This window comes from Stigmatopora argus, chromosome 1 (assembly GCF_051989625.1).
Source record: "Stigmatopora argus isolate UIUO_Sarg chromosome 1, RoL_Sarg_1.0, whole genome shotgun sequence".
In the NCBI taxonomy this organism is placed as follows: Eukaryota; Metazoa; Chordata; class Actinopteri; order Syngnathiformes; family Syngnathidae; genus Stigmatopora; species Stigmatopora argus.
In genome coordinates this window covers 5,711,437-5,727,462 of record NC_135387.1, presented here as the reverse complement: position 1 = coordinate 5,727,462, position 16,026 = coordinate 5,711,437, and the positions used below count along the sequence as shown (strand labels likewise).

Genomic DNA, 16,026 nt, shown 5'->3' with positions numbered 1-16,026 from the left:
CTTCTTGTTTTCTGCAGAAATCTCATTGGCTAAAGTGTCTGGACTAGATCGGTTGGAACAAAAACCTGCACCCTCACCGGCCCTCGAGGACCGACCGGTTTGCCCACCCCCCGGGACTCTAGACTAGAGTGTAGTCCGCCTAGGCTTGAGCACCCCACAATCATGATGAGAATATGCGGTGTGGAAAATGAATGAATGACAGGTCTCATCTCATTTTCTCAACCGCTTTATCTTCACTAGGGTTGCGGGGGGTGCTGGACCCAATCGCAGTGCACAAGGAGAAAAACAACCTTTCACGCTCACACTCATACCTCCACTACTCTGTGCAGCATGTTAGCATAAATCTCACTGAGGCTTAGTGCAGGGAAAGAAACGTCCTAAAGTCTTAACTGACAGTCTTGGCAAGAGGTGTAGCCAGCGTGAGGATAAATGGAAAAGTGCTGTCTTAATTGTTTAAACCAAAATCGTGCATTTTCAAAATCCAATGACTTATTTCTCCATGGATGGCATAAAAGAAATAAGAAGAATACAACATACCCACATGGGGGTGTCACATTTAACAAAACAGCAGTCGTGAATTACTTTGAAAAAAAGTTGAAAACAGCTGCTCTTCCCACAATTTGATCCTATGTGTGGTGTGGCAAAGGGCCCGTTTGCCACCAGAGCCTTTATGTAAAAGCAAATCTTCTCAAGTGACTCAGGCTGACTCATACTCTCCCACAAAAGTTCAACTATAAAACTAGAGCAGATGACACCACTGATCACAACAAAGTTGCAACAATTCTGATTAACACCATATGGGTAATAGTTGATATATTTATATATATATATATATATATATATATATATATATATATATATATATATATATATATATACATACATATATGTATGTATGTATACACATACATATATACATATATATATATATATATATATATATATATATATACATACATACATACATATATATGTATGTATATATATATACAGTGGTACCTCGACATATTCGAGATACGAGTAAAATTTGGGGCAAATATTTATCTTGACATACGAGACAAATTTCGATATGCGAGCAGACAGCGAACACGAGATGCTGCTCATAAGAACATCATAGGCACTGTCCCTCTCCCCGCAACTCCCTCGTGTAATGTCTCTGGTTGCAACTCCCTCTTTGTAATGTCTCTGCGAGCACTGGGCGGAGCGTTGCATTTTTTCAGTGTTTTTTTTTTTCCCGTTAGTCAGTGCGAATGGCGTATATACTACTTCTCGTTGGCACGTGGTCGTGCGTTATCCTATTGTGAGGACATTTGTGTGCCTCATTTTGGGAATATTTTGAAGGGAATACAAACTCAAACAACCCTCGAATTTGACTGAAAGTCAGTGTGGAGGCGGGGCAAAAAGAGCCAACCCGGGAGAAGAAAGGTATCAAAATGTCTTTTAGTTCAGTGTTTAGTGTTAGGTTCGATTAAACTTATTTTTGAGTGTGTCTGCATCGTAATCCAAGTTCATTTAAATTTGTTTAGGTTATTTTACCAGCACGTTGCCTTGCTATATATATATATATATATATATATATATATATATATGTATATATACATATATACATACATACATATATATATATATATATATATATATATATATATATATATATATATATATATATATATATATATATATATATATACGGTAGCCGAGCCAAGAGCTGCAAAGAGTGTCGCGCTTTGAAAACTGCTAAACATCTATATTCACCCCGATGCAAACATTTCTCTTCTCGTCATGTACATATATATATATATATATATATATATATATATATATATATATATATATATATATATATATATATATATATATATATATATATATATATATGTTTATAGTAATGTGACATTTGACAACAAATGAACTATGTCCACAAGGAGTGGGACAACACAAAATATGTCTACGCTGCTCCATAGTGCTGACATCAACATGGTTGTCTAGTGCAGAGCCGACAGCACTTTATAACCACAATACTAAGGCAAAAGTGGAAACAAATAAAAGCCATTACTTCACACCAAAGACACTGAGTCATGAACACCAAACAAATAACTGGGTATTTATCTATTTTTTCACCCTGTCACATTTTTTGACGACTATCGTGTTTTTTGTTGAAGTAATAACAATCCTGCCACTCAAGAGAAACATTTTACGGCTAGAGGTCAGGTGAGTATGACTCATAATTCATATACAGTAAACTTTATTTATTATACTTATTGATCTTCAGTAGGGGACTGTACAGAGATTGAGGGTGCTGTGAGACTGAGTAAATCCCCACAGCAGTCAGGGATTGGTACCTTGTAATGGGAACCGAGGCAACATGCGTATGTGACCAAGCGGGCTTTTCTTCAGCTGGTACCCCACATTCTCATTTTGTATTCAATGTTAAGTAGCAGTCACTCCTTTTTTAGTTCTTTATAATATTATTCTACAAACAAGTATAATGAAAACAGCAACATTGACATATTTATGTATCATAATTGCCCAGATAGCCTATGTAAAATAAAAAAATACTAAGTATTTACATTCATGTGAGTATTTAGAGAGGGCACTGTTGTCAATGTTAGCATGTCTGCCTCACAGTTCTTTCCTCTGTCGAGTTTGCATGTTCTTTGTTCTTTTGGGTACTCCCGTTTCCTCCCACAACCCATACACATGCAAAATAGGCTGGTTAAACACTAAATTATACCTAGAGTTTGAGCGTGAATGGTTCCTCGTCTTATTTTGCCCTGTGATTGGCTGTCAACCAATAGTGCCCACAGTTGGCTGGGATAGGATCCAACACCCCTGGAGACCCTCTGAGGATAAGCAGTACAGAAAATGCAGGAACAAGTATTTAGATGTTGTAGGCTTCAATGACTTATAATTGTTTTTGTAATATTTGTATGTAAAAAATTTTAAAAGAGCATTTCTTGAGGACCTACCAGCTGGGACCACTTTAATAAAAATAAATAAAGATTCATAATTTACTCGTTACATTATTTTTTATGCATATTGGGCATCAGATCGGCATCAGCAAAACATATCTTGACAAAAATCAAATCAGAAGTTTAAAAAAAAACAGCATTGGGACATCCCTAGAATCCACTGTAGGATATGAAGAGATGCAGTTAACTGATAGTTCAATGGCAGAAATGTTGCTGGTAAAAAAATTAACATTTATGTTGGTGGTTTGGGCGGAGAAAGTTTTGTTGAAACTGTAGGACAACTTTACAGTATTTGTCTGCTTTACTAATAATGAATGATTGAAAATGAGCAGGGATAGAATGTAAAATCCTACTTTGGGCTTCTAACTAACAGCAATCAGGGAGAGGTTGATGAGTTTGAACACGATCAGAATGCTTAGTGGCCATAATTTTCAGAAGCTCATAAAAAAGTTGATTTTAATCTTGTTAAACGCTTCACCACTAACAGAATTTAGAGTCCAGTCTTGTGCATGGCAGCATTTTCCTTCTCAAATTCAAATACTAGTGTCCTATACAGTCACGCCGTGAGAGACGAGTCACCCAACTTAAGAGTTCTCAAATTACGAGCTGTCATTCAGTCAATTTTAGAACTTTAAGATAGGACATGATGATTGTATGGTTGCAATATAATAAAATGGGAGGTGAGATGAGGACCTTGCAGTCATTTGAATGATTTCTTTTTAAATACATAAAATATGTTTGAAAGAGACCACCCGATGGTGCAGCGTTCTTCCGTCTGACTTCGGTGCGAGCACTCTGGGTTCGATTCCCATTCAGCGGCGGCGTGCTTATGAGCATGAGAGGTTTTCTGTTTCATTGTGCCCTGTGATTGCCTGGCAACCAATTCAGGCTATCCCCACCTGTTGCCCATGGTTGGCTGGGATTGGCTCCAGGACCCCTCGCGACCCTTATGAGAATAAGCGCGATGGAAGATGAATGAAGGAATGTTTGAAAGATAAGAATCTAAATAACAATGTTTTTATTCACTGAAATTTGGCAGGTATGATAATCTTTTTTTTCGCCTAATCAAATAATTTATCAACATTGACTTTGATTGTGCAGTTTCTTTAAAATAAATATAACTGGGAATAGTATGTGCTAACACAGCACAGGTTAGTTTTTAGCATGCTTATTCAATGCTCACTGTGATATAACATTTGTTGGAAGTGGTCAAGGAAGGAATACTCATTATTCCTTCAAAGGACTAAAATATTAAACTAGCAATCAATACGAAATGCCACCATCATTAGAATATCAAAAACACCACTGGAACGAAGACTAAACTGGACAACAACAAAAATAATGGCAGATTTGACATGAGCAACAAAAAAATTGTTTAAAATCATAAAAAAAACTTATGCAACCGAAAATGAAAGAAAAATGATGACCAATGACCTCATTATCCTTATTTCATGTAGGATATCTGAAAATATCTTTTATGTGTTTTCAAAACAGAGTCAAGTGAGAAAAACTGGGGCAGAGGTTTAGACAAAATAACATCAGATTCCAACTACATAAAGGAAAGCCTGAATAAACTTTGCTAGAGGGGATGTAGGGTCTTCTTTGGCACGAAGACAACACCAGATTTCATTTCCTGTGGAGGAAGTTGACTCAGCATGTGTTAAAGTTTGCACAGAATCACAGGCAGATGCACCTAAACAATAAGTATTTTTTTCCATTACTATATATACAGTTGTGGTCAAAAGTTTACATACACATGTGAAGAACATAATGTCGTGACTCTCTTGAGTTTCCAGTTATTTCTACAACTCTGATTTTTCTCTGATAGAGTGATTGGAACAGATTCTTCTTTGTCACAAAAAACATTCATGAAGTTTGGTTCTTTTATGGGTGAACAGAAAAAAGTGATCAAATCGGCTGGGTCAAAAATTTACATACAGCAGCGCTAATATTTGGTAACGTGTCCCTTGGCCATTTTCACTTCATTTAGGTGCTTTTGGTAGCCATCCACAAGCTTCTGGTTGAATCTTTGACCACTCCTCTTGACAGAATTGGTGAATTTCAGTTAAATTGGATGGCTTTCTGACATGGACTTGTTTCTTCAGCATTGTCCACAAGTTCTCAATGGGGTTTAAGTCAGGACTTTGGGAAGGCCATTCGAAAACCTTAATTCTAGCCTTATTTAGCCATTCCATATCCACTTTTGATGTGTGTTTGGGGTCATTGTCCTGTTGGAACACCCAACTGCGCCCAAGACCCAATCTTTGGGCTGATGACTTTAGGTCAAGAATTTGAAGGTAATCCTCCTTCTTCATTATCCCATTTACTCTCTGTAAAGCACCAGTTCCATTGGGAGCAAAACAGCCCCACATACTACCACCACCGTGCTTGACGGTAGGCATGGTGTACTTGGACAATTCATCGCCAAACATATTCCTGGGTATTGTGGCCAAACAGCTCGATTTTTGTTTCGTCTTACCACAGAACTTTCCTCCAGAAGGTCTTATCTTTGTCCATGTGATCAGCAGCAAACTTCAGTCGAGACTTAAGGTGCCGCTTTTGGAGCAAGGTCTTCCTTCTTGCACGGCAGCCTCTCAGTCCATGGAGATGCAAAACACGCTTGACTGTGGACACTGACACCTGTGTTCCAGCAGCTTCTATTTCTTGGCAGATCTGCTTTTTGGTGATTCTCAGTTGAATCTTCGGTACCCGGACATTTCGTCGACGGTCACTTCGTCGCAGGATGTTTCGTCCCCGGACGGCACTGAGTGACTCCACTAAATTACTATTAACTGTTTGGTTTTTAATTGCGAATTGATGTGGCTACGATTCTGACTGGATGCTGATATTTGTTATGAAGTTTGCCAAAAATACTGCATCTCTGACTTTGATACAGACGCACACGTTTGATTTTAATTCAAGCAATCTATTGTCCTTTCAAAGAACAAATTCTATTGACTCTATTAATAGGAGCGAATGGGCCTGTTCTTAAAATGGCCGACAAGCGACGACGTCTAGCTCCGTTGCCTCACAACGCGCATCGGAAATCTAGTCTGTATACACGATACCTATGCGAATACCAAGCAAAAAAAAGAAGGAAGATGACGAAGAATATGTGAACTTCCTTTGTCTTCTTTTTAATAGATTAGGAACGGTTTAACGTAGGAACCGTTTCATGCGTAGTGTCTTTAGAGACGAGCCCATTTAGTAAGCACACGCCCAAATGTTAATGTGTTTGTCTTGTCGAGCGAGTTTTTGCTGTTTTATTTTCTTTAATAAAGAATATGTGAATTTCCTTTGTCTTCTTTAATAGTGGTTAAGGTTAGTGGTTAAGGTTAGGCGAACTGTCTGGCGACAAAGTGTCCGGCGATGAATTGTCCGTCGACGAAGTGTCCGGTCGACTAACTCTCCGGCGACGAACCGTCCGTTCGACGAACCGTCCGGCGACGAAGTGCCCGTCTACGAAATGTCCGAATCTTCACCCTCCTGACCAATTTTCTCTCAGCAGCAGGTGATAGCTTGCGTTTTCTTCCTGATCGTGGCAGTGACAAAACAGTGCCATGCACTTTATACTTACAAACAATTGTTTGCACTGTTGCTCTTGGGACCTGCAGCTGCTTTGAAATGGCTCCAAGTGACTTTCCTGACTTGTTTAAGTCAAGGATTCGCTTTTTCAGATCCATGCTGAGCTCCTTTGACTTTCCCATTGTAGCGTTTGTGGGCGTTTGCATCCAATGAGCCCTATTTGAATGGCCTCAGAGAAGTCACCATCTGTTGTCACTCATAATCACTCACAAGAAGTTAAGAGGCCATGCTATGAAGCTCATTTCACTGACACAACTTTCTAAGTCACCAAAATTGCTAATTCGTGTTGCTGTATGTATATTTTTGACCCAGCAGATTTGATCATTTTTTCTGTTCACCCATAATAAAGTCATAAAATAACCAAACTTCATGAATGTTTTGTGACAAAGAAGTATCTGTTCCAATCACTCTATCGGAGAAAAATCAGAGTTGTAGAAATAACTGGAAACTCAAGAGAGCCATGACATTATGTTCTTCACAAGTATATGTAAACTTTTGACCACAACTGTATATATGTATGTATGTGTATATACAAAAGATAAGAACAGAAGGGCAAATGGACAAAAGATGTCTCTCTGTGATGGTGCTACTCGACAAATATCAATTTGATGTTGGATTATTTTGTGACAAATGACTTGCAAATGTAATGTGAAGATGTGTATCTCAAGGTCTGCTTCCACTGAGCAAGCCCTGCTTTATAATTGCCTTTATCAAAAGTCCCTCCCTAGTTTACTATCCTGTAATTTATATTTATCAGTTGGGTTCATGTGCAGAATGGTTAAAAGAGATTGAGAAAAGACAATTTCTAGATAAAGAACTGTATGTGCATCTAAAGGGACTATATGTGGGTAAATGATGCAACTCTGGTGAAGACGGCGATCAGAATAGAGCTAGATTATCAGGCCCTGCCATCCAATCACAGGCCCAGCCCCTAATGACTCAAGCGATTCCAGGTGTGAGTCATTAGCCAGTGAGGAGTATTTAAAGCCACCATGAACATGACCACGCCGCTGGATCGTCTTATCAGTTCACTGTTAGGTACCCTCTCGTATTTTCTCCTTGCCTGCCTTTATTGATCTATGACCTCTTGTTTTGCTCCTAGGATTCCGACCACGCTCACCCCCACCACCACGGACAATGACTTCGCCTTCGCCCTTTGTACCTTCCACTGGACTTCACGGCTACCGACCTTCCTTCTACGACTAACGACTCGCCTACGCTATCCCCTCTTGTGCCTTTGCCCGTCTCTTGGACGATTCTAATAAATATTTGAGAACCAGACTCGCAGCCCTTGCCTGCTTTGGGGTCCTCCATCCCCGATCATAACATAGATTTTGTGTTGGTCATTAAAAACATGAATGAAAAAAGCAAGCATTTAAAAGTTTGGTTGACCGTACTGTATGTGGTCTGCTCCTATTAACTGCAATTTAGATAACATATTTTATTTATACAAAGCTAACAGTTACATTTCTAGATCACTTGAAGGTTAGTCATGCTAAGGTTAATAATAATAATAATAACAAAGCTAGTATTAGACTAAACTGTCTGTGATGAACGGATAAAATTATCAAATAAATGTATACAAATACTGAGTATTAAAAAACAAAGAAACGACCTTGAATAAGCAGAAGCAGATAAGATGAGAGATGAGAAAGAAAAAAAGGACTACAAAAATAAAGTCATGATACTACAAGAATTAAATTGCATTTTTACGAGAATAAAGTAATACGCTGCAATACTACAAGAGAAAGTCACAATATTATAAGAAAAAAGTCACAATATTATAAGAAAAAAGTCACAATATTATAAGAAAAAATTCACAATATTATAAGAAAAAAGTCACAATATTATAAGAAAAAAGTCACAATATTATAAGAAAAAAGTCACAATATTATAAGAAAAAAGTCACAATATTATAAGAACAAAGTCAATATTACGAGTGTAAAATCATGCATATTAATAATACGAGATTAGGAAAAAGTTGTAATATTATGGGATTAAAGTTGTATTACACATGAATATACCACATGAATAGGCTGTGTAATATAAGCCATTGCTCACCCACGTGGTCACCAGGTAGCCATCGAGGACCACATCGATAGATACTTTTCTGAATATAGATCAACAGTGATGGGATATTGTGATTCACTATGCTGTAGAAGTGAAGTGAAAAACTATAGTGTTGCACAGTGATAGTCTCCTACTTATTGTGAGAGTGATATAACACGCCTGACACTCAAGGTATGTCTGATGGATACCAAATTAAAGTCATGTTCAGATAATTATAGGTTTCAACCATGCAAGTTCTGAGTGTTAAAATTAGTGACTTGAGTTTGTGTCATGCGACTTGGGACCTCCCACCTCTGGTAACATGATTCTTACACTTGTAACAGTGCAACTAATTTAAAACATACTTTGCATGTTGTCCATGTGTCCACTGTGTCAAATTTAAGTTTATAGAAGAGAACACACTCAGGCACACACGTCACTCTTTGAGTATGCCCAGTAGCTATATAAGAAAGGAGCCAAATGGATGGGGTGGCAATTCATTGGTACGCCTATAGAGGGCTACACTTAAATCAGAGGTGGGCAAAATGGTCCTCGAGGGCCACTGTGGGTGCAGTTTTTTGTTCCAACCAATCCAGCACAGACACTTTAGCCAATGAGATTTCTGCAGAAAACAAGAAGCACCTGACTGCAATCCACTGATTGCACTTGTAGGACACCAGATTGGTGAAAAGGTGTCCTCTTTATGGGTTGGAATGAAAACTCGCACCCACTGCGGCCCTTTGTGGATTAGTTTGCCCACCCCTGACTTAAATAAAAAACCTCAGCTGTGTTTAAGTTTCATTATTTATCTAAAATATCAGTTTTCTTGTTTAAACAAGATGCCACAGGCTTGTGTAGATATGAATGGTAGATAGATAGATATCACACTATGAAACTGCCATATTTGTTCCCTCTAAAATAATGAAAACTACAGTCAGGTCTATAGACAGGCCTATTGGCCAAGTGTTGCCCAGGCTTGTTCAACTGTGTTCAGGGACGTGAATAGAAAAAGTGGGACTCTAGTTTCATTGAGAAGCACGAGAGAATATGTGCGCACATGTCAGCACATGCAGAGTGTTGCTGTAGCACCAGCTGAGGTGCAGCTCTATGTCTCGTCTGCGGCTTTGCCCTGCATGGATGCGGTGGAGTGCAATAAAGCAAAGTTTAACAATCAAATAGAGAGCACCCATGATACACAGATACAAACTCTTATCAATATCAAGGCATTTTTAGCATATTTTGACACTTCTTGCTTTAGTTTGGAGCCACTATGGAAGGATGGAGAAATCCACCATTTGCCAATCTCGCAATATTTCGGCTGTTAGCCAACCTTGAGCCTCTGATGGACCCTCAAAGCACGTCTCCACACAGGACTGAGTCACGCTTGCATGGAGACAACAAACAACCACATGTGCCAGTCGGCTTGAGGAGTGGCGAGCCGCTTCAGTGCTGCCTCAGGCCACCAACTAAGATGGCCTCTCTCTTGTGGCTATAACTCAACAACACAATGTTTACTGAACCAAGTCTTCAAGCAATTATTTGAATGGGTCTGGTCGCCTGTTCAAACGATGGAGTGCTGTTGGTGTTTGCACTGCTGTACACGCAATCCTCATCGACTCTGAATGGGAAATGGCCACCGGGTAGTTTGAATTAACAAAAAAAATTAACAGTCAGTCATACAGAAGAGAGAGCACCCGCATTCTCAATCCATTGGATATCGCAGACCAAATAAATCAAGAGATTAAGTTGTCACATTGAAATAGTATCACATAGATACGGTGGTTGGGTTACACACTGTGGAAACAAGAATTATTTACACCAACGGCACATATGTAGGATTTACTGTCAGAGGAATTCAGGCCACCCCACCCCCCGCAACCCTCCAGCCACACCACCATGAAGTCAGGGGACACTTGTGTCGCTCCAAACTTGGAGATAACAGAGAGCCCAGTGTTAGCAACCACATTGTTAGAGATTATGTAAACAAGTGTTGTTTTAACCTAAACAAATCAACATAATTCTAGATTGTAAAAGTCACAGAAAAACATGTACCCTTTCTTCCAGTGGGACAGTGGGACAGCTTTGTGACGCGAGCCCTTACCCACTGAGAATTTACACTAATAATGATGGCCCAAACATTCCAGACTCAGAACCCTGCGAAAACCGGGAGCATTGGTTGTTAAACTGGCAAGTATACAGCCATATTTCAGAGCCTTCACAGAGGAAACAGATGCTCGAGGTTACAATAATTCAATTATATTTTGCTATGTTTGTACCCGGTGCTCAATCAAGCAAGGTTGTGGTACAAGTGCCTTTACCTGATGCGGTCCAATGTCTGAAGTACACATGACTGGCCTCTGAATGTCACTACTAGATAGTAAAAATACTTTCCCAACAACTATATATCTTCTAAGTCTATCATGTGGAAGATGTATATGCCTCCAGGACATCCACAGTTCAACATGCCTAGCCTCAAATCAGTCCAGTACTAAAGCAGATATCGCAGCCATATCAGCTCCAGATATCCATAAGATATCTACTGGCTTCAGGCAAGATGCTATTCTATGAAACAAGGACTATTTTTGTAAGATTAGCAGATATAATAAAATTACAGCTATTGATGAAGTTTTTACATGCATTCATTTTCCGTACCACTTAACCTCACAAGGGTCACGGGGGGTTCTGGAGTTTATCCCAGCCAACTATGAGCACCAGTCAGGGGACACGCTGGATTTGGGGTCAGCCAATCGCAGGGCACGAGGAGACAGATAACCATCCGCGTTCATACTCATACTTAGAGGCAATTTAGAGTGTTCAACCAGCCTACCCTGCACGTTTTGGATGGTGAGGCAAAGCCGAAGTACAGGGAGAAAACCCACGCAAGCCTGAGGAGAGCATGCAAACTCCAGACAGGAAGGTCCTAAACTGGGATCGAACCCCCGGTCTCAGAACTGTGAGGCCGGCATGCTAACCACGGGGCTGTCTGAGTTTATATATTGTATGATTAACAGAACGATGACTGCTCACTGTTACAAGCTTGGGTGTGCCCAAAATTGATTAGATTTTTCAGGCCAATAATGTGGGAAATTATTTGCTGAAATGTCACATTTTCACAAACTTTAAAGAACCCTATAGATATTGTTTTCAGCATTTAATATCTTTCTCTTCAGGTTGAGATATGCCAATCAATTCTAAATATATTTTCTGAACTTGGACTTCTCTTTCAAATTCAAATGAATAAAACACGACATTCAACAACTAAGCTGATTCATAGTTTCTAACATATTTGCTTTTAAAATGATATTCATCTCATCTCATCTCAACTCATTTTCTGAACCGCTTTATCCTCACTAGGGTCGTGGGGGGTGCTGGAGCCTATCCCAGCCAACTCCAGGCCAGATGCAGGGGACACCCTGAATTGGTGGCCATCCAATAGCAGGGCACAAGGAGACACCCAACCATGCACACTCACTCCCATACCTAGGGGCAATTTACAGTGTCCAATCAGCCTACCATGCATGTTTTTGGAATGTGGGTGGAAACCGGAGTACCCAGAGGAAACCCACGCAGGCCCGGGGAGAACATGCAAACTCCCCACAGGACCCAGGACCCCAGAGCTGTGAGGCCGACGCGCTAAAAACTTGCCCCACTGGGCCGCCTAAAATGATATTCCTTTATTATATACTTTATATCATACATACTTTAATAATAATACATAATAAAAAAAATAGTAACCACTCAATTACTGGACACTCCAAAGAAAAAATCTTACATTTGCTTAGATTTTCTTGTTGTTTGTCATGTTTACCACAGGGAATTTTGGAGCTTGCTCGTATGTCTACTTGAGTGCGGCAGAGACAGGAAGGCCATGGAGGTCTGACTATGAATAGCTTGTTTCTGTGGACAAACTTAGAGCAGCCTCAGTCCAGAGGACTCTTCTGGTTTGTCCCTTTTAAAAAAAGCATCCTTACATGCTGCAATGGAATCTGTAATCCATCCCACCTTGCATGTCAGCACAGGGCCCACACGAATAGTAATAGCATTTCATTGCTTCTTTATTACTATATGTAAACTTTCTAGGAGGATTTTTGTCCTCTTTAGCAGGAGCGGTGGAATAATAAAGGAAAGTTCAAGAAAGTTAACAAAGCTTACTTACAGTGACAAGCTGCCATGAAAGTAGGACAGATAAAAGTCCGCAGATCCTGGGACCCATTTTCCTCCAACCCAGCATAAACTACAAAGGCTGGCTGGGGCAAAGGGGAAACAACAAGGTCCTACTCTCCTCCTGCCCGCCGAACTGGACCGACCCCTGCGCCCCTCTTAACGCGTCGATCCCCGGGACGAAATCACGCGTTTTCCTCTGCGTCCTGAAAACCGGCGGCGCTGCATCAACAGGTGGGGAAAAGAGCAGTGGAGGTCCGCCCCGATTTGGCTTTTGTGAATTCGACGATAGCTTCCGAACGTGCGCGCTGAGCTGCGCGCTTCCAAATTCTGAAAAGCTTGAGGATTGGGTTCGGTGGGTGAGTGGCTGTTTGCCCCCTTTGCGAGTCGACTCACAGGGAAGTCCTGTGTGGGACGGAAGAGCGCAATGGGAAAGTAAAAGGCGGAATGGAATCCAGGGAGCCGGTGGCTAATCTCAAGAGTGGCTCGGACTCTACAAATACACGCACGTTGCAGGAGCGCCCACGCGTGCACATTTTTGGTTAACTTTCCTTTCTTTTTTTACCCTTTTAAAGACCGTGGTCAGCACACGCACAGCTTTTCCAAAGTTGACACTCATTAATCCTTCATAGAGGAAATGGCTTTTCTCATCTCATTTTCTGAACCGCTTTATCCTCACCAGGGTCGCGGGGGGTGCTGGAGCCTAGCCCAGCCGACTCCGGGCCAGAGGCAGGAGACCCTGAATCGTTGGCCAGCCGATCGCAGGCCACAAGGAGACAAAGGACAACCATGCACACTCACACCCATACCTAGGGGCAATTTAGTGTCCAATCAGCCTACCATACATGTTTTTGGAATGTGGGAGGAAACCAGAGTACTCGAAGGAAACCCACGCAGGCCCGGGGGAGAACATGCAAACTCCACACAGGTGGACGTGACCTAGATTTGAACCCAGCACCCCATAGCTGTGAGGCCGACGCGCTAACCACTCGCTCCCAATGCATAAATAAATAAATATGACCAGAAATAAGGGCGGCCCGGCAGGGCCTGGGTTCAAATCCAGGTCAGTCCACCTGCGTGGAGTTTGCATGTTTTTCCCGGGCCTGCGTGAGTGTTCTCCAGGTACTCTGGGTTCCTCACAGATTCCAAAGATATGCACAGTAGTCTGATTGGACACTCTAAATTGCCCCTAGGTATGAGTCTGAGCGTGAATGGTTGTTTGTCTCCTTGTGCCCTGCGATTGGCTGGCCATCAGTTCAGGGTGTTCCCTGCCTCTGGCCCGAAGTCAGCTGGGATAGGCTCCAGCACCTCCTGCGACCCTAGGGAGGATAAAGCGGTTCAGATAATGAGATGAGATGAGACCATAAGTAATGCTCCAAAGTTGGAGTATCTAACTCGTTACATCACATTGAGGGCAACAGACTAACTCCATTTTATTTAAACTGGGAAAACTGGTGGTAAATACTCATATTGACGTTGCCATTGACAGCGCTAGATGTCCAATCCATTTCAACTGGGAGATTTGTTCGCTCAGTCCAAAAGGATTGGACATCTAGCGCAGTCGACAACCAATGAATTAAATAAGTGTTTTGTGATGGTGGGCGGCTCGGTGTATGAGTGGTTAGCGCGTCAGCCTCACAGTGGGGGTCCTAGGTTCAAATCCAGGTCGGTCCACCTGTGTGGAGTTTGCATGTTCTCCTTTGTGGGTTTCCTCCAGGAACTCACCGGAGTACCCGGAGAAACCCCACATTCCCATAGACATGCACAGTAGGCTGATTGGACACTCTAAATTGCCCCTAGGTATGAGTCTGCGCGTGAATCGTTGTCCATCTCTTTGTGCCCTACGATCGGCATGCCACCGATTCAGGGTGTTCCCGGCCTATAGCCCGAAGTCAGCTAGGATAGGCTCCAGCACCCCCCGCGCCCGTAGTGACGATAAAGCGGATCAGAAAAAGAAAATGAAATGAAATGAAACTTGTGATGGTTAAAAACAAATAAATCACAAATCACGCATTAAATAGTGTGCCACAAGCCCTTGCCCAAGGAGAAATTTAGACACACGTCCCATTTGTTTTGACAAAGGTTTGGTTGGCCAAGACACTAAAACCCTTATCTGTGTATTGTACAGTGTGATAATTACAGTTGACTGCACTCTATGGCCCTCGGCAGTTTTTATGCTTTACACGTGGTGGTCGCGGACTTTGTGGCGCTTGTACAGTATCATTGTTGGTACATACAGAAATGAGGACATGCTCGATTGCTTAGCAGGGATAGTGGCTTGATGGTTGATTTTTAAAGTAATGCAAGGAGCAGCATTTAGACAGTAGCAGAAAAAATAAAGCAAGACTGGGGGAGAATAATAAAGATCATCATAACATAATTTCTCAACATATACATGCTTATAACAGCGAGGGAAAGTGCTTATTCACTATGTAAATCTGAACTCCATGAAATGGACATGAAGAATAATGAACCAAGAGAACAAATATGGGCAGCATGGCTCCTAATAATATTTAAAAAATTGAAGCGCTTACCATTAATCAATATTCCTATACCCAGCGCCCTCTAGCGGATGGAAAATAGGCACCTAAATTATTGTAATTACCCACATTAAAGGAACTATACTAAAATTTGGAAACGAAACATATGGAGAATGCACAGTTTAGCATTTATCGAAGAGCTGGTTGAAATTACTTGGTGTATGCTAACATTTAGTAAGATGTGCTCGCCTGTTAACCAGATCATTCAATTGCCAATTTAAGGCCTGAAAAAAATATATAATGAAGGAAAAAAATAAGAATCACAGCACTTAATTTAACTTTGTTCTTTATCTAAAGCCTTTATGATAACTGAATTTTGAAGATTTTATATTAGTGCTGCTAAGTGATTAAAATTTGGATCATGATTATTGCATCCCATCACTAGTTACATGATTATATCTTTTGAATTAAGACCAATATGCTTACATTACATAACTGAAATTTAATTTATTTCCCTAAACGTGTATTTACATTGGTTTAAGGTCATTTAGGAAATAAAACTGCAAAAAAATGAGTAACAATGAAACAGGGACTGCACTTGCTGTATTGCAGCTCAATAGATTATAAGTGACCCCAATTCATCCCAGAGTGCCACATTTTGGGCTAAAACCCCAAAGTTGTTTCACTGAGAACGGGGGTTTAAGCCTGTTTATTTTTTTCCTGTGCAAAGCACCAGGTAAATAGCTGTATTTTCATACAAACTTGCTAAAAAAAGGACC

At 40.8% G+C, this 16,026-nt stretch overlaps 2 protein-coding genes across 2 annotated transcripts in view; one reads left to right on the top strand and one right to left on the bottom strand.

The window, feature by feature from the left end:
- hspg2 (heparan sulfate proteoglycan 2) overlaps nucleotides 1–13,161 on the bottom strand; it is an 89,263-nt gene extending 76,102 nt beyond the window's left edge. The window contains exon 1 of the mRNA XM_077608986.1: nucleotides 12,763–13,161. Within this exon, the coding sequence (XP_077465112.1) occupies nucleotides 12,763–12,837 (75 nt within the window). The 5' untranslated portion in view covers nucleotides 12,838–13,161. The remainder of the gene's footprint in view (nucleotides 1–12,762) is intronic.
- mul1 (mitochondrial E3 ubiquitin protein ligase 1) overlaps nucleotides 2,032–16,026 on the top strand; it is an 89,357-nt gene continuing 75,362 nt past the window's right edge. Inside the window, exon 1 of the mRNA XM_077608683.1 lies at nucleotides 2,032–2,035. The gene's annotated coding sequence lies outside the window, so the exon portion shown is untranslated. The remainder of the gene's footprint in view (nucleotides 2,036–16,026) is intronic.